Below are 19010 nucleotides of genomic sequence, written 5' to 3' on the forward strand. Positions count from 1 at the left end.
AACTTGCCTAGAAGCATCAGGGAGTCCCGCACTAACCTTCCCCCTCCCTCCCTCCCTCTGCCTCTCCCTGTGTCTGTCTGTCAAGTCTTTATTACGTAAAAAAACCCCACTAAAGTTCAAATCCATGTCTGCATTTAAATCCAAATACATATGAAAGACTACAAAGAGGGGCAAAAAAACAGAGCAACAAAGAAGAGAACAACAACTTCAGAAGTGTAAGAACCAGCGTGCCCGGAACGCAGCAGCTTACCTTTCGTGCAGGTTGCTCTCCTCTGGACGCCGAGCTCTTCCCCGTCTCCACAGGCTCCGACACACTTTGAGATAGAGAGAAAAAGAATCAATCTTCTCTTACTTATTTCCAGTTTCAGAATGAATAAGTCTAACACAGCCCCTCTAGACACACCTTTTACTCTGTCCTCCTGTAAACTCTGCCACATGTACACACACAGACACCCATTCAAACGCACCCCAAGACTGGAGTACACAAATTGATAAAGATCTGCTCAGGGGAGGGATGAAAACTACACACACTCACACACACTGCAGTTTTTTTTCCCCTTCCTCTTGCCCACTCGCTCTGCTGCTTTTTTCCTGCTGTCTCTGCCTGCACTGTGTCGTGATTGGCCGAGCTGCTCTTCAATAACATAAGCTCTCTTCTTTAATTGGAAGGGGGGCCAGTTATGTGGTGCACCAGAAACCCTCCCGCCCAGCTCTTCTCTCTCTTTTTTTTCCCTTTTTTTCCCTAAGTGCCTGTGGAGAATAATGCTGAGCTCTGCAATTTCATACGCATCGAGCGTCGAAAAAAAGGGAATGGAGGACAGAGGGAGGAAGGAGGGAGGGAGGGAGGGGGGATGTATGTGGGAGAGAAAAGGAGCGAGAGCGGGAATGGGGGAGAGCGTCGGCGGAGAATCAGTGGACCGCAGTGGGACAAGAAGAAGCTGGATGGAGACAACAGGAGAGAGGGGGGTTTATTGGGTGGGATGGAGGCAGATTTGGATGCACAGTCCAGCATCCATCCGCAGCATGCCGAGGTGTGACAGCAGGTCAGCTGAAGGGAGACTTCCCTGAACTCACTGCAGCGCGGCTAGGTGGCTCTGCTGCAGTGTGGAGTGTAATTGCCAGGCAAGAAGGGGGGATGGGAAGGGTGGTGGAGGAGGCAGAGGAGGAGGAGGAAGAGGAGGAGAGTGGGGGTTGGTTGCAGTGATGCCGAAGTACAGTCTTCCAGCAGCCAGCCGGGATATATGGGGGGGGGAAACGGGCAGGCAGCCTCAGCGTACAGCGGTTAATGCTCTTTCCTCATGAATTATTGAAGGTGCCCCAGAGGAGAGAGGGAGGGTCACAAAGTACAGAGATTTTTCAGACAGTCTCGCTGCTACAGAGGTTTATGATATTTACAGACACCTGAAGTACATGTCATCGAGGTGGAGTATTTAATCCAACTAATGTAACAGACCAGTTTAAATGGAGATGTGATATATTAGCTCTCTGCTCCCCCACTTCAGTTTCATGATTTGTTCTCACATCCTGGAGAAAATGGATTTACTTTGTGGTCTCCGATTCTCCTGCCCCCCTACCGCCTTCTTTGACTCACATCTGGTGCCTCCTCCCAACGTGTCCCGGGCTACATTAAAGCACAATACCCGGACAGATCAATAATGGATCATACAATGCACCGACCATCTGCAGAGGCTACAATGAGCACTCTGGAAGTTATACGATGCTCAAAGACAAATGCAAATATACTGTTTGCTCGGTCAACAATGTGACTAATTGATGGAGGGAAAGGCAAATAAAGAGAAAGCTGATATTTAAGGCTCAATGTGATAATACCACGTGATGTAAAACCAGAAGGGACAGGTGAACAAATCCTAGTACAATCCTGATTTAATGCTAAATCTAGATTAGCACATTAGCATGTCTGGAAAGCAGCCTTCGTCTTCTAAAGTAGCTGAAAACTGATGATAAATTGTAATAATAATATGCGCAGAAGTTCATGACGGCATTTATTTCCATGTAATCTTTAACATACTGTGTTTTTCATTGAAAAAGAATGCCATTATGGGCACATATTGTGGGAATGATACAGAAAAGTGCATAAACTATGTAGTACAATTAACAAACTTTTGTATCAGTCATCTGCGCCTGTTTTCCTTCATCACTTTGGTTTCTGCTTTCTCAGGAAGACTGTAGACTGTGATGGAGATGTCTGTGTGTTCGAAGACCTGCTCCAGTATCTCCGACACTCTTTCCCACGCCAGTCGATCCAGGCCACAACCAATACTGTAAGAAAGAGATAAAAAGACATGCAGTTTAAGAGGTCTTTTTTTCCTCCTAAACATGGTTTGATAAAGTATCCCCAAATGACCACTAAGGACACACCGAGGCATTGATATCCTTGTTACTCCGTTTAGTACACAGTGTGACTTCATGTCCTCCAGGCTCTCTCTCAGGCTGTCATAGGTCGGTTTTTGGCTCGCCTTTTTCTTTGTAATCTGCAAGATAATATGAGGAAGGCAACAATTATTATAATACCCCCAATGTTTTTATTGCATAGTAAATTATTGTAATTAACTGTTACATCTTTACCAGATAGTAGACAAAACGTCTGTCTCGTTTCAGTACAGCACACTGTCCCATCAGCTTTTCTGTTTAGAAATAAAAAAGGTAAAATTAGCTGGCCCACTGGTGAACTCATAATTAAAATTCATGCCTTGCAGGGGGAAAAAAATGTGTTCCAACCAGCAGATGTATTTTTATATTCTAGTGCAGATCCTCAAGTTTCCAAAGAGACCAAATATGTCAAGATGCATTTAGGGTAAATGTGAACACAATTATTCATATGACGTCAAGAATATTTTCATTGTGCTGATGATGAAGCAATAACATCATAAGAACAAGATTATTTTACTTACTGTAAGACTAAATAGCTGGGGAAAACAAAAGCAGTCTGTTGAACAAAATGATCACCTGGGAATAAATACCACCCAGAATAAGACATTTTCCCTCTTATGATTTTTTAATTAAAAGTCTGACTCACTCTGTTCCTTTAACTCTTCTACCCCTTTGAACTTCTGCTTGAACATGACTGCTATGCCTGCCCCCATGCGGCAGTCCTCACTGATGCAGTGAGCCAGAGCCTCGTCCTCAGGGCAGGAGAACAGGTTGCCCGTCACATAGTTCAGTCTCCAGCTGTCTTCTGCAGGCTAGCCAGGAGGGGGCAGCATAACACCGTGTAAAGAAGCATGATGACAGAACGAGAAATAAACACTGGGGCACGGCATGAGAAACACTTTTTTAAGCGCCTCTTCCCCCTTTAAGTTTAAGCTTTACCTGAATTGTGTCAGTGTTGCCTGGTTCTTCAAGTTCTGACGACATTGACAACAGTGAGCAAAGCACTTGAGCGGTGAGTTGATCAGGTGTGTAACGTTACCGTCACGAATACGCATTAAAACGAGGGATATACTTCTCTTGACTTCAGCTAAAGGACGGGTGGCTGGAATATGATGCGACAGTCAAACGTTTCACGTCATTTGACTGCATGTGGTCGTTTCAACGCTAAAGAAACTAACTGTTTAACAGCTCAGCAAGCTAGTAATGTAGCTGCCACTACAGAGCTGGTCATGCTCTCGCGAGAGAAAACGAGACTTTGTGGATTGGGCACCTCAAACTGAAAATGTAGGTTTCCTGCATTTTATTCTACGCAGACAGTATATTTTATCACAAAAATGCACAATTTGACTGCTTACTTGTACAAAATGTTTTCATAAAAATATATACAAAGAATGTAACCTAAAACCATCTCGTTTTCATTAGCAAACTTAATATTTGTCATGAAGTTTTAGTTTTTTTTATGTAATATCTAATGTTACCTTTGAAATTGTATCATTCTCCATTCTAAAAGTAGATTTCTGTAAAACAAAACAATCAGTGTGAAACTGGTATTTATTTTTAATGTTTTTAAAGACCCCACAAACCCTCACAGATATTTTTATATGTTCTGTTATATTAGATCTCTACTCAGTTTGGGCAAAACACCAATAACAGTTACAAGTTGTCCTGCTCAAACAGGTGCAACAAAAATCTATGACTGAGGGAAGCAATTGTCAATACATTTTTTACTGTACACACCCACACAGATGTTAGAAGAGGTCTTGTAAACAGGTAAAAACACCTTTCTGTGGGCGGTCATGGTTGTTTGTAGGCTTAAAGTATGTGTATTGAATAAATGCTTATTTTATGACAAACAAAAACAAAAATTCAACAAGTACCTTGCCTAACAACTCTAATATACAGGCATGTAAACAGACCTAAAAGACCATAGATGGAAATAAATAACCTCAAACTACTTTTGCGCAATCACTTGTCTCATTGTGGAAACTGAGCCAAAATGAATAAACAGGCTGCCTTTTTTCCAAGAAAATGACAGTGGTATCTTCTTTTATATACACAAAAACTACAACAGATTAAAAATGTGTGTGACAGATTGACAGCTATTGTTTTAGCCTGATAAGTCAGAACTGCGTCTTTGCTCGTTCATCCAGTCCCCAGGGTTAACGTCCATCTGCAGCATCTTCATCACCCACTTATCCCTCCGTGCTCCATCAATGAACTCGTCCAGCGAGAGCTCCCCTAAATGACAGGACACAGTTATCCCCTTATCTTAAGAAAGCATCTCTCAGTTCCTGAATGTATCTTTTTAATAAGCATAGGGACAATTGTACACCCTCCCTTTCGTTGTACACAAGCAACGCTGACCACAAGCACACTTTTTACATTAACAGGCCACAAAGCAGCTTGACACAGACCTGAATGATTACATTTTAAATCATTTCTGAAGCATTTTGAGCTGTTACAAACACTCACCGTCTCCATTTTCATCAACCAGCTCAAATATGCGGTCAACCACTTGGTCTGGTGTCAGCAGATTGCAATCTTCATCCAGCTCTCCATGGCAGGCTTTCTTCAGTCGATAGATAGACTGAAAGTGACAGGAAAGCATCTTACTATGACACCAAAATTCATTACTGATATATATTACTAAATAGTTGTAAATATTACCTCCACAATTTCAAGAAGCTCTGTTTTATCAATGCATCCGCTTCCATCTTTATCATACATTTTAAATGTCCATTTAAGCTTGTGTTCCAGTTTCCCCCTCAGGACCAGGTTCAAGGCTGCAACATACTCCAGGAAATCTATGGTGTTGTCCTGCGTACATGAAGAGAAAGGCAAAATGTCTGTACTGCAAAAATTCTGGATAGAAGATAAAGACATTATCGGCATTCTTCCTCACACAATTCATCCATCACTATAGTTATCTATCATCTATAACTATCTAAATAGTGACTATTATTTTTTTCTGTCTATAGATTAACAAATAATCAACTTATACTTCAGCACATCAGAAGTTTCTACTTACTCCGTTCTTGTCAAAGGCTCGAAACATGTTTTCAATGTACTCTGCCGCCTCCTTGTTCTCCGTTACACCGAAGAAGCTCTTGAACTCGTGCATGAAGAGAGTCCCGCTCGGACACTCCACAACAAATTTTTTGTACCATTCCTGCAGCTCTGCAACATCGATTTCCTTGTCTGGGTCACTGTCCTCGCTCAGGCGCTGACCCATTGTCAGAATTGTTACGTTGAATCCTTAAAGACTGAAATGAGTTCTTACATTACATGAAGGTGTTTGACATTTTAAAGTCTTTAAAAGATTCCCTCTGCATCACCAAGATCCTTAATTTCCGAGCCAAGTACTGCAACAAACTTTGTGCAAATCAGAACCGACCACAATGATCAAAATGACATAAGCTCCATACGAAGCTGAAATGTTATTAGGCTTTCTAGTAAGGCAAATCCCCTCTGAAAGTGAGGACGAGACAGACACTGTTATGGATCACATGATTGGGGATTAGAAATGGACACTTGTCAAAATCTATTAGTTCACAGACAGATCACAAGAGGATTTCCATGTAGCTACCTTTTCTAAACAGAGACACATACATCTAATGTATGCTAGTTTACATGCTAATAATAGGTTTCAAGTACCTCTATGGTAAAATTTTAATAAATTATTATACTGTATAGATCAATGTTTTCATGGTGGGTCTGAAAGTAATTATGTTTAAGTAAAAGTTAAACATGCTACAACTCTGGAACAGGGTCTGTATGCTAAATGATAATGTCAGATATGAAGTGTTCAAATAAGTGTGTCAGAAGTCCAAGTTTAGCTTTCTAAGTGCAATCTTTTTGGGTAATATTGACCCTTTGAATAATTGATAAAGCATTTTATTGACAATTTAACATGTTACCTGATGGATTAAACACTATTTATTTTAAGTCAAACTCAAGAACACATACTTCCAGGGGATGAAACTCGCATACCAATGCATAGGTTAAATAGTCTAAGGTTTACAGTCAAAGAATGTCTCATGAAAATATGCTATCAGTTGCATTATGGGAAATGTAGGATTCAACAAAGAGCTTGACCTAGTCTAGCCAATAAAAAAATCAGGGTTTCTCTGGCACTGCTCAGTCAGGTTGTTGATGCTTTGATTAATGACTTATGTGAACCAGAATAAGCCGACTTGTTTTTTGTAATTGTTTTGTGCCGTATGTCTGAAACTTTGTTAAAATGTGCTGCTGCTGTCTTGGCCAGGACACTTTTGTAAAATAGATTTTTCCTGGTTAAATAAATTTAAATAAAATAAATATATAAAAAATTAATTAGAGTCTTTTGCGTCTTCATGCACGTGGAAAGCTTCATCACTGATGTTCCCCTTTAAATAAGTCGTCTGGTATTTTAAGTTCCTGACGAGTCTGATGACTCACACAGGCCAAGTGTTTTGGTATCCCTAAAGCTCTGACCAAAAGGTAGTAGGTTATTTACTGCTACCTTAATTACTGTTTGCATGCTTGATTCAGTCTCACTGAAGCCTGTGATAAATATGCTGCGGCTAAATTCCCTAATGTTGGACATCACAACATTACAGGAGAGCAGGTATATTTGGGAATCAGGTTAAAACAACTACCAGGCTTTTGGCCTTGTGTGAGCACTGGGCTGGAGAGTAGTCCTTGGAAATTTGGAAATAACTGCATGTTTTCATCAGAATTACAGTCCCACTGTTAGTGGAAGCCATATCTATTGTTAGAGTTAGCAGCTTAGCCTGGCCCAATACCTTCCTGGCCCCTGATATGCGCTGACAACGGGGATAGTGATAATCTTAGCTTAGAGGTGTCAAGGCCATTTTTAGTATCACAGGATGTTATCCTCTCAGCTTCCTGCTCTTACATACAAAATATTTTATATCACACTTGTAGTTCAGACCCAGTACCAATGGCAGACTTGCACTGACAAGACAGGTCCTAACATTTTTCAACTCTGTGTTGTCTCTCTAACACTGTTGTGTCTCCTACTGTTCTGGCTCAGTTGATTTAATTATGTCTACAGCCAGGCTTTGTGAGGCCGTATCTTCTCTAACCAAATGTTCACATCAGCATGCTAACATGCTTACTATGGTAATGGTAGCATCTCATTGTTTTAGTGGTATAATGTTTTCCATGTTCACCAATCTTTATGGTTTAGCTTGAGGGCAAACATTTGCTATTTAACAAGCAGGGAACATCCATAGTGTTGGATAAAATTAAGTTTTGTCCAGATGAGAAGTCAGGAGATCAAAGTTATTATATATTTCATAACAAAACATAAAATAGTTGTTGAGATATTTCAGTAACTTCATAGTGCTACAGAAATGTCAAAGGATCAACAAGGCCAATGGAATAATTAATGGAAACCATAAATTATGGCACCACAACTCGTGTTAATTCATTATGTAGATATTGAGATACATCACAGAATAAATGAAAACTTTGACAGCTGGGCCTACGAGGCAACGTCCTCGTTTTTTTTTTTTGATCCGACGGCCGATAAGAGTTCATTTCTCTGCAAATTTTATTTAACTTTGTTTTATTTACTTTATAAAACTTCTGGAAGTTATTTATTTATTTATTTAAATTTTCAGTTAACTTTATAAGAGATGCTGCTGACCCTGGGAACTCCCTGCGCTTTTTGTTTGTTTAATAAACATATGCTTAAAGGCATTTAAACAAAGTTAAGTGTTGGAGTTTGTATTATTCAAAGTTTTGATGCCAATATTTTCACTTTTACTGCAAATGAATATCGGCTCCAAATATCGGTTATCGGCCTCCTTGACTACTAATAATCGGTATTGGTATCGGCCCTGAAAAAACCATATCGGTCTATCTCTACATAGAACAATAACACTAACACTAATATCAATCTATAAAAAAAGACTCTAACAAGCATGCTAACACACAGCTACTAGTTTACTAGCTTAAATTACTAAATGGATGAAGTAACAACTTTATACAAAGTATACTTTATACTACCCTTTAAAAACAGGAGTTTACAATGTGCTTTGACACATGAGGCAAAAAGGATACTTAAGAGTAAACATGTAGCAGGTTTGGCTAATGTTGGTTTGTTGCACGGCAATTAGCATCTTAGCATTTAATGCCAGCATTAGAGTCCCTCCCTCTCAAACACATCATTCATTTTGATATTAGATTAATTCTGATTGATTACTCTAGCTATGTTATGTTTGTTTACCTTTTTTTGTTTGTTCAAGACAAAAAAAGTAAATAAAAAGTCAAATTACAGCCAAATACTCTGAGTGTAACCGAGTGACACACAGTCACCAATGTAGCTACTTTTCATAGTGACAAATGGAAAAATAGTGATTCACTGATCTTAATTGTTGTGCTGGTATAGAGCTCAACTGAATTTGCACCTCAAAAAGAAAAACTCCTTTATAATATTAACGGAGCACACTTCACTTTCATTTTCAGCATTTATTGCTTTCCATGAATACTATGATACAAGCTCAAGCATTCAATTTCCAGCAATCATCCGTTCTACGAAGGCAGTGGACAAGTATTACAAGTCTACAAAAACTGATTTACAGATACATACTGTATAAATCCAAGCTATCAAAAGGGACAGTTTTACAACAAAGGTATGACATACAGAAAGTGTAAAAGTACCTTGTGTTCTGTTGACAGATTCGGAGACAGAAATGTTTTCCCTTAAGCCGAACAAATACTCCATCTAAAACAAAGTGGTTACTACTGGCGATTTTTGTGTGTGAATATTGGCTTAATACAGTGACAGCACAAAACTGGCTTTTTCAATATCCTTCAAGGGGTCAGTTCAGATAGGTGCAAAATAATGTTAATACATTTTATGGTATGTGCTTCATAGAGAAACCAAACAGGGTGCTGGAGAGACACATTCATCAGAGGAAAAGTCAAAACATCTTTGCTTAGGCAAAAAAGAATCTAAAACTTTAATCTTTTTGGAAATGCATGCCGAATGAGTAAAGAATGATGACATCTTTGAATACATCAGTAATCAAGGTTAAATTATAAATCTCATATATAAAAATCAGGAAAAGATTAGAAAAACTTTTAGTCAACAGTGAAAAACACAGTCTCTATAATCTTGAAATAATTTCCTTCCAGTTTACAGACAGGGCGATGTGTAGCCTTGAGTGGTTCAAACTGAAGAGGACAAAAAGATCCTTCTGTGAGGAATCTTGAGGTCAACATCTCTCCTGGTCCTGAAGTCTAGAGGTCCACAGTGCTACAGATATACCCTCGGTGTGGTAAAATACAGTGTAAAAAAAGTCGGTTGGCAGACTGGGCTTCATGTTAGTCATGCTCCCCAGGCTCTGTTGCACTCTTTGCGCTGTTTGAACTGTCAGCGTCGCCCTCTGTTGACAAGTCAGGTGAATTACTAGAGGAGGGGTCCTGCTTGTCACTGGGTGGGCCTTCTCCATCACTGCTGCTGCTGCTGCTGCTGCTCTCACCGTCAAAGCTTGCGCTTTTCTCTGATGGAGACGGCTGATCAGGCTGATCCTCGATGGTGTCTTTCTCCTGATTTTGGACGTCCCCTCTCGCAGATGAGTCTTCCTCCTTTTCAGAAGGTTCAGTCTGTGTGCTGCTTGGTTCTGAGGACCAAAGTGGAGGTTTAACAATTATTTTCATTATGGACTAAACTGACTTATTCTTGCAAATATTTGGTTTATTGATGCAAGATGTCAAATTTTACTAGTTAATTTGCTTTAAGCATATTGAGCCCTTAAAGTATGGCACCGATATAGCTCTAAACTTCTATGTAATCAGCTCAAGGTTAAGAGTTTAAAAAAGGTCAAAATAGATGCAGCAGAACCCGGATATCGTCTTTTTTTATTCCATGATTTCCACGCAACGTCAATGCTAAAACAATCAACAGTGTGGTGCATCAATCTAACACCCATGTGATAATTCTAACGTTCTCTTGTACTCAGTTTTTGATGCATTAACACTTACCATCATCCTTTGAAACAGTAGGTGCGTCACAAGTTCCACTTTCCTGGTCTTGATCACAAGAGTCTTTTGAAGACTCCGATGTCTCCGGCGTTTCCTCTGACCCTTTACAGCCTGATGGCTCCTTTTCTTCACTTTCAGCCTCATCCTCTTCCTTCTCATCGAACTTGAGCCTCTTGACCTCATGCTGGCCAGCATCAGAATCCTCCTCTTCCTCATCCTCAGAGTGTTTGTTCTTTATTCCACTGGTTGGTGAAATTTCACCCTCTGATAGCGGGGAATCACTGCAGTAATGACACAGACACAGGAAAATAGTTCATTACATTATATAATCAAGATTAAAGCATTGGGAGGCTCATATTTGTTCCTTTTAAAGATACTATCTTGAAAAGAACCATGGAAGAAATCTGTCTCTCCTTTTCAAATAAAACATTAAAAGGAGCAATTCTTCCCTGGAAAAAGCCACTGTCCGTCAAAGCTGGTGTTCTCTGTAATCGATAGAATAATAATATTTGAAATTGGCGCTATAGCTGTGGAGAAAGTTGTGCAAACAGCTCGTGGCTCATTCCTACAACACCCAGCGTGCATTGTGCCCCTCCCTCTGAAAGGAACGGCCCAGTGAGAGGCGCTGGTGTGAAATACTAACATTTCGCTGCAGGCAATGGCTCAGAGCGGGACAGAGTCTGAAATACGACGAGAATATACCGGTGGATCGTCTAAAAAACTTTGGGTCAGCAGTCTACATTTCAAACCTGATGATTTTGAACCAGACATGACATCGGAGGCCGGCGTCCTGGATTGAGGAAGTGTAGTTTAGCAAGCTCCAAGTTATCCTCCCAGATAACGTGTTTTATGTAGTCTGGCAGCGTTTTTCCAGGGCTCATTGGAGAAGCGGCTAGCGTCCTCCAAAGGAACAGAGCAAAATGTTCCCTTGAATTATACTCATTCAGTATACACACCTGATGCGGTCATCCTCCGTCTCCTCTGTGGCTGGCTCTGGCTCTTTACTGACAGGACAGTCAGGAAGTCCGTTGGTCGAAAGTGAGGTCGCCAATGACAGCTTTGGTCTGATGTGCGGTTTTGGTGTGCCTGGTCCGTTTACATTTCGACTGAAAAAAAGAGAACAGGACCCTTTCTTACTCTGCTCACATGAAAAGATGGCAAATCAGCAGAACCTCTAAGACCCAAACTGACAGACAAGACATAACTACCTCTACTATAGCCTTGTGTTATTTTAGATATCTGGCTCTAAACTATTTCAGCTATCCACCTGCTGGTGTCTGAGGCAACTTTAGATTTGTGGAAGTCAATCACTGACAAGTGTGTGGCTCCCACCTGTCTGAATATAGAGAAGAGTTACCAGGAAACATCACTCCATTCATTCTGTTAACACTGGATGCCCCATTTTTCCTTTAAAAGAAGTAGAGAGGCACAAAAACAACTGGCTGTTAAATGTAACTTTGTAAGTTTTACTGAATAAGCAAATTCAGGGGAGCTGTCAATGTGCATCAGAAGCAGCGTAACACAAATACTGCAGCCAGCAGAGCAAGGAGAGCAAAAGTCTAACAGCTGATGTACTTACTCTGATGTGGGGTGCACACAGCTGACCACCATTACATTCTGCAAACCAAAAACAATCATGTTACAAATCAAATGAAAGCCATAGGAAGTGTGGTTGAAACCAGATTAAGCAATACTGTGAAAACTCTTGATTAGTCTGTGGACTTTTACACAGTACAGTGTAGTACTAACCTTTTCTAGGCCCATGAGAAACTTGTCTGTTCCTGTATAATTGCGCTTGGGGTCCGTAAGGAGCTCACATAGACGCTGGATGGTGAATGGGATTCTGGGGGAAAAAAAGTCATCAATAGAAATGCACAAGTTAGTACTGCACAGCCAGCATCAAAACTCTCCTGGTAAACCCCCGTCACGGCTGATCACAAGTACGAACATGAATGATTAATCACGATTTCTTGTCAACATTCTGCTTCTTTTATACTAGAGGGAAGCTCACAACAGTATCGTTACTTTAATTTGATCAGCTGTGTCTTATTTAATTTGTTTCTTAAAGCTTCTTCGACTAATCTTCTTTGTGGAAAATCAGAAAAATATTCCAGGCGTGAGGAAGAAAGATGTTCATGCAAATTTGTTATTTAAGTAAAATGCAAAACATTAAGTTCAGTAACTTGAATTTAATTGATAACATGAATTAAGAAGAACACAAATGTGATTGTGGGGAAGGATTCGTTTGGCGTTTCCAAAGTGACTTGCTCAACTCACCCATTGTAACCATCCACTATTTTTAAGATCCTCTTCTTCATGTCGTCAAAGGGAACATACTCTACGTTGGGATTATGTGGTCCTCTCTGTTCTGGTGTGGTAGCATGGAAATCATCCATGACTTTTTCCAACTTAAACATGAAGTACGTTTTGAACTGTGACCATGGGATCCTGGAAGACATTGGAATCACAAGTTTCACACACTACAGAACAAAAAAGTCATGGAACACACTCATATAATGCCCTGATAAGACTAAATACACTTTATTTGAAGGACAAAAGTTTTATCCTTGCAATATGTGAAGTTAGTGAGCCCTTGTGAACTACTCACATCGGCTGCCCTGTCTTGGCAATTTGACACAAGAATTGCTCGAGAGCAGGACAGGTCTCTTTCTTTCCTTTCTTCTCATAATCTGTAAATACCCACACAAAAAACAGACAAATTAGATAGTTGGTAATTACGTTAATCTAAACAGCAAACACAACTGAGCCAAAACAAAGCAAAATTGTATTTACTTTGGTTATCCTTAACCTAGTTATATTTAGACGTAACAGCCCAGAAGGATTTAGCCTTCAGAGAATAATATATTGTGTAATTTATTCTGGAAAAATCTTCAGTTGTTCAGTGTTCATTACACATGGCACATTACCAACAAATGTAAAAAATTAACTTGAAAGTTTTTGTAGAAGTTGGTAGGTTAGCATGTTCATTGTGACGCTACTTAGTTAGCATAATATCTAACAGAATAAATATCATAATAAATGTGCCATAAGCGTGAAATACGACGAACTCCTTTCGTGTTGCCAACAACATTTAACTAGCTAGGCCAGGCAGAGACAAAATTAGTTTGTCCCCAAGTACCTCCACAGCACGCTAGTTAACCGTTGTCAGTAAGCTACGGTAAGTTACGGTACAGTACGTAACGTACTGGGCAAACATTATGGGTTTTTCTGAGGAGCATCACAACATATCTCAAAATCCTCCCACTCATAATGAATCGCTCGTTTAAATAACTGTAAACATTGCCTTGAAACGCTTCCAATAACGCGTCGATGTCCATTGCTGTGTCCAGTCACAGGCAGGAAATACTTGCTAGTTAGCAGTAGCAGGTAGCAACCCAACAAAGCTGGTGGTTGTGAAGACTGCGCATGTCTTACCTAACATTCACGTGGTGTCAAAATAATCGGAAAAGTTAATTTCGGCCGGGCAAAATTTTGGTATCTGACTTGCTGAGTTGACGTATTGTTAAGAAGCCTATTTTTTCACATTTTACAAATCAACTATCTATCTTATTGGTTAAACATAATATGGGATTTATTTTTATTATAGCCTTTATTTAACCAGGGAGTTCTGGCCAAGACAGGCAGCAGCATAATAAAAACACATAGTTACAGACAGAAAAATACAAAAGGGAGAACATATTAGAGAAAACAAAAGAGAACAAGACAAGCATATGCAACTCAAACAGAGTATGAGATACATACTCTATACATGTCTAGATACATGTCTAGCAGTCAGTTTTGCAACCAGGTAAATTAAAAACATCAACATCTGAAAGAGTCCACCTATAGTTCTTTCATTTTGGATTTAAAAGCATTTAACGGATACGGTTGTAACAGTTAGTAGCTGTAGACATAAAGTTGCCTTGTTGAGTTCTGAAAGATAAAAAATATAATACATTTTACTGTTATTGCGTTTGTTAGGAGATTACGATTTAACTTGTGAACACAACGCAGTCGAAACTTCCGAAATTGGAAACTCCGAGCATGCAAGGAGCACGTGAATGTAGCGTAAAATTACGTACTACCATTTGCGGAAGATGCGTTCCAAATTAGATCAACAAAGCACTTGAATTTCCCCGTAGCAACAGCATAAGCGTGCAGAGTTAAAATATTTTTTGTTCTTGTGCTGTGGAAAATTCTATATTGAGTTTCGGTATGTTTAGACCTCAGTGAGTGAAACTTCTGGATCTCTCTGGTTCGCTCTAGGTGCCGCAGGCAGTCAGCGGGCGTCATCGTTTTTCTGTTGTTGTGGCGGCGCAAACTGGGGAAGCGACCAATGAGTCAGCAGCTGATAGGGGTTAATTTTACCTAACGAACCTATATATATATCGATAACAGCTCTGGTGAAAAGAACTGCAAGGGACATTTGCTCGATTTTGACGACGGTTTTCAGAGGTAACAATGGCAGTTCCGGTAGCTGCATTACAACTGAGTACATCATCTAACGTCGGTCTGCTGGAGCACAACATTCACATCAGCGATAGAGATTTGGAAAGGATTTCAAACGACAATGAAGTCGACACTCTGCCTTTACATTCTCCGTGGACTTTCTGGCTTGATAGGTAGGACCCTGTTTAGTTAATTTTCCCTCCATGGTTATGTCATCAATCCTTCCTAGCACCAAGTGAGTGAACTCTTTGTTGCTGACCTTTTTAATGAGAACAAAGAAAGGAGATGACGAACATATGAGGCCTGCTGCAATTTAACCTAGATAACATTATATGTGTTTGTCAGCCTCAAAGGGCATGTATGTCTGAATAAATCACAGCAAAGTAGCACTAAAACAAACACTGCCCGAAGCTTTTCAACCGACTTGTTTTCTCTCTGACCTACATACGCAAGTGCTCTACTTTGTGGGATCTTAAAATAAACAAAAGGGCGCAATTATGACTAGCTGGCTAAACATAATAATACAACGTGATCTCATACAAGGTCACTTTGAGTTCGGTCATATCCTTTTATTTGTGTCTTTTATAAGCACAGGTGTTTTTGTTAAAAACTTGTTGAGTCACTGCTTATGTGTCTGTTGCCATATTGTTCTGTACAGATCTTTGTTTTCTTTTGGATTAATATGCATGTAGCTCATACTTGCCATTTCTATATAAAAAAAGTTCCTCATTTTAAAATTCAGAAATTTTATAAGACTAACATCAGGAATAATGCAAAGCAGGCACGACAGGGTTGAACACAACTGACCATGAGTTATACAAGCCTCATCATCCAGTGTGTACAAATCAGATGGTGCTGTGTTCAAATGGGGTCAGTGCTGTTTACTGTTTACTGGCTTATTTGTCATCTGATCCCCCCTGCCTCCCTTAACCTGTCTGCACAGAGGGCAACTCAGTGGAACATGTCTGAATATTCTAACCCTGACAGATATGCACTTAGGAAATGTCAAGTTAGAAGATCAATACAGAGGTGTATTGTTTTAAAAGGGCAAATAAATTATTTTTTTATTTACATATCTGTGTATTTTCTTGTTAGATCTCTACCTGGAACAACAGCAGCTGAGTGTGAGTCAAACCTGAAGAAAATCTACACTGTGGAGACTGTCCAGGTAAGATGCTTTACAGTCTTGATACGAGGGCACAGCTCCAGGACGCACAGTGTTGATACATGAAGTGAAAACATATTTCAACAGCAAGTTTCCTTGTTTGCAATTAGATAAAGACTATATTCCTAGGTGTTTTCTTACTGGTGTTTTTGTACTTAGCGTGTGCTAAATCATGTTAGTTGATATAAAAACACAATTATATAACATATTAATATTATAGTCATTGTGGCTTGATGATTAAGCGCTCCTGTATGCATCCCTAACAACTGTGCTGTGTTACGAAGTTGTTTTTTAGGTTAAGAGCAATGAGGAAAAGACCTTTAGCAGTGCTGTTCTGTGATGTGACATGTGACATATTAACAAGGTCATCTGTCTGTCTGCACTCGCTGTGCCAGTAAGTGGTTCAATAAAAACACCTATTTCCTCTTCTCACCTTGGCTCTGGAGTAGAACTTCTGGAGGGTTTACAACAACATACCCGGCGTCTCCAGCCTGCCGCTGAGATGTAGCTATCATCTGATGAGGGGAGAAAGAAAACCGTTGTGGTAAGGTAGAATTTAAGATGCATCCATGCATGTGTTCATAGCATTTGAAGCTGTTTATAATGTCATTTTTTTGGCTGGTTTGCACACAGGGAAGAAGAAAGCAATGCTAAAGGTGGTGTTTGGAAAATGAAAGTTCCTAAAGAATGCACTGTAAGTATCAGAATGTTTACACGTATTTACTGTGAACTATTTCTGCCTTATATTACTTTACAATGTAAATGTGTGTTCATATTTCCAGTCTGCTGTTTGGAAGGAGCTGCTGTTGGCTACCATTGGAGAACAGTTCAGCGATTATTGTGCCTCAGGTACATTTCCAGGTTGAGTTATGTGACAAATAGAGTGGATATAGGTCAAGGAAATTAGTATTTGCATTTTATTTTAATAAAGTTAATTTTACCCTTTGTTGCTGTTCTTGCAGATGATGAAGTCGTCGGAGTCAGCGTCAGTGTAAGAGACAGAGAAGATGTCTTTCAGGTGTGGAACGGAAATGCTTCTTGTGCTAATGAGTCAAACATCTTGGGGCGGATCAATGAGCTCCTTCCACAAATACCCTTTAAAGCCGTGTTTTACAAACGTGAGTATTTCCTTGGATTATTAACACTAATATCATAAATTGACAATAAAACTATAAAGAGGTTCTGATTGTTCTTTTTGCTTTATATTTCAGCACATGAGGAGCATCATGCATTTGAAGGCGGCCGAGCAAGACATTAGCAAATCTCGCACTTCTGAACCCTTTAGATAGACGCGTTAATTGCTTATTTTGGATAATGTTTCGGCAAATTTTGATGCAGTTGAGTTCATAGTTGCTTTATGTGTCATCTTAATTACCTCAAAATGTAGCCAATGTATTATGACTCTTAGTCGATGGGATTTCCCGTCTTCTGAGCACTGCTGTCATTCACCATAATATCCAAAATACTTTTATTTTAGTCAAAAACTAAAACCATTTTAGTTTGATTTTATCTATGGCAGTGTTTGTATGTTTTTATACTGAAAGATTTTGCAAAACCAAAAACAGCAGATCGTGTACAGTCAGATTTTTTTAGATGTATTATAGCATATTTTGGGCAGTTTCCTGAGTACACACATAGCTTGGTCCTCAGATCTAAGAGGAGGCTAAGTTCCACAAAGCAAACCTGTATATTGGCGATGCATTACAAGGCTTTTCTAGTTTCTCTGTTTCTATGTTACAGCCAAAACACTGCTGCCTATACTGGAGAACGTAAATGTTTAGTATGCTGTAATGCTATTATTTGAGCAGAAAATTGCACATTAGTTTTTTATTTCTTCTTAGGATCTAAGTGCATTGTGAAAAAAGTTATGTTCAGTTTCAATAGAAAGACCTCAGTGCATAAAAAGAAATCATAGATAGATGCTGAGAAATATATGCAATCGTTTCTATTCTGTAGAATTTGTAGTGTCACTGTTGTCATTTTGTTGAAGCTCTGCCCTAAATCAAGCACTTTGTTTCTTACTGTGTGTGTGCGTGTGTTAGCCAGCAGATAGTCCTGCCAGGATTATATGGAGTTGTCATGATTCCAGTTTGGTGTTGTATCACCTTTTCTGATAAAGTGTTAAGCTGTTTTGTTTCACTTTGGGTTTTCTCTTTCCCCTGCCTTGACAAGTGTAGATGACAAAGTTGGAATTCTATGTTTTTATGTATTCATATGACCTGTGTTAGAATTACATTTGTGTAACCCAACATTTGTTTTAATATTTGCCCCATGAAAACTAATGAGTAATCAAACCCTAACAAAAAGGCTTGTTTTGTATGATTAAAAAAAACATTTTTTGTGAAATTATGGAAGTTGGATAATTATACATCTCACCAGCGGCACTTTTATGGTGTGCATGAGTATGTGCAAAACAGAGCAGATTATTACTAGTACAGTAATACTTTAACATTTGAAGTAACTTTAAACAGCTATGGAGTATGTTTTGACACCCACAGAAAGACTGTTCCTGAAATCGCATATTAACAGGAGAACTTGCCAAACATGCAGATAATTCCCTTTATTCTTCTGTTCTTCATGTAATAATGTTATAAGCACATACTGTACCATTGCACATACACAGTTCACATCACTCACTTCAAAACTCAGACTTTGTAACTGATTGTTGATCTTGGATGGTGCCTTGTGTTCACCAGCAGTTTAGAATGTCATCTGTGTCCAGCATGTTGGACTTGTAAATACTCATGTTTCTCTATTAGTTTTACACATGTTTGAGAAATAAAGACGCCTAAACTTTTACCCTTTGGCATTTTGAATACTTCCTATATGTTTAATGAGAATATCAATGAGAAAAGAAGGCTTGTCAGACTATTCATTGGCAGAGCATCTCTGTAGGTGTGATGTTAGATTGCCATGTGTATAAGAATTTGGAATTTTTCATTTCTACCAGTATCGCTATATGTGTATCTCTATATGTGCCAGTAATTGAAATTTGCAGAAATACTTTTTC

At 39.3% G+C, this 19010-nt stretch overlaps 4 protein-coding genes across 5 annotated transcripts; 1 reads left to right on the plus strand and 3 right to left on the minus strand.

Moving 5' to 3' along the window:
• Positions 1-290: 290 nt before the first annotated feature.
• LOC138590165 (ADP-ribose glycohydrolase OARD1-like) lies at positions 291-3197 on the minus strand. Its single transcript, XM_069660743.1, has 5 exons — positions 3038-3197; positions 2587-2645; positions 2380-2492; positions 2122-2280; positions 291-314 (listed from the first exon to the last, which is right to left on the minus strand). Exons 1-4 carry the CDS (start codon positions 3102-3104, stop codon positions 2133-2135), a joined length of 387 nt encoding a protein of 128 aa, XP_069516844.1. The 5' UTR covers positions 3105-3197; the 3' UTR covers positions 291-314; positions 2122-2132.
• A 1301-nt stretch (positions 3198-4498) lies between these two features.
• Positions 4499-5623, minus strand: guca1b (guanylate cyclase activator 1B). Its single transcript, XM_069659646.1, has 4 exons — positions 5420-5623; positions 5059-5208; positions 4864-4978; positions 4499-4629 (listed from the first exon to the last, which is right to left on the minus strand). Exons 1-4 carry the CDS (start codon positions 5621-5623, stop codon positions 4499-4501), a joined length of 600 nt encoding a protein of 199 aa, XP_069515747.1.
• Positions 5624-8868: 3245 nt separating this feature from the next.
• LOC138589776 (serine/threonine-protein phosphatase 4 regulatory subunit 2-like) lies at positions 8869-13780 on the minus strand. 2 transcript variants are annotated; one of them, XM_069660225.1, is made up of 9 exons: positions 13691-13780; positions 12995-13076; positions 12664-12834; positions 12136-12229; positions 11966-12003; positions 11719-11793; positions 11343-11492; positions 10387-10667; positions 8869-10025 (listed from the first exon to the last, which is right to left on the minus strand). In XM_069660225.1, exons 1-9 carry the CDS (start codon positions 13722-13724, stop codon positions 9727-9729), a joined length of 1224 nt encoding a protein of 407 aa, XP_069516326.1. In that variant the 5' UTR covers positions 13725-13780; the 3' UTR covers positions 8869-9726. The 2 variants fall into 2 exon arrangements, with proteins under 2 accessions (XP_069516326.1, XP_069516327.1); XM_069660226.1 differs by lacking the exon at positions 11719-11793.
• A 702-nt stretch (positions 13781-14482) lies between these two features.
• On the plus strand, positions 14483-18799 carry LOC138589666 (eukaryotic translation initiation factor 4E type 3-like). Its single transcript, XM_069660062.1, has 7 exons — positions 14483-15008; positions 15931-16003; positions 16450-16544; positions 16634-16694; positions 16783-16849; positions 16963-17118; positions 17212-18799. Exons 1-7 carry the CDS (start codon positions 14848-14850, stop codon positions 17256-17258), a joined length of 660 nt encoding a protein of 219 aa, XP_069516163.1. The 5' UTR covers positions 14483-14847; the 3' UTR covers positions 17259-18799.
• Positions 18800-19010: the final 211 nt, after the last annotated feature.

Source organism: Semicossyphus pulcher, unplaced genomic scaffold (genome assembly GCF_022749685.1).
Source record: "Semicossyphus pulcher isolate SPU_LCO1_2020_fin unplaced genomic scaffold, fSemPul1.0.p SCAF_13, whole genome shotgun sequence".
Classification (NCBI taxonomy): Eukaryota; Metazoa; Chordata; class Actinopteri; order Labriformes; family Labridae; genus Semicossyphus; species Semicossyphus pulcher.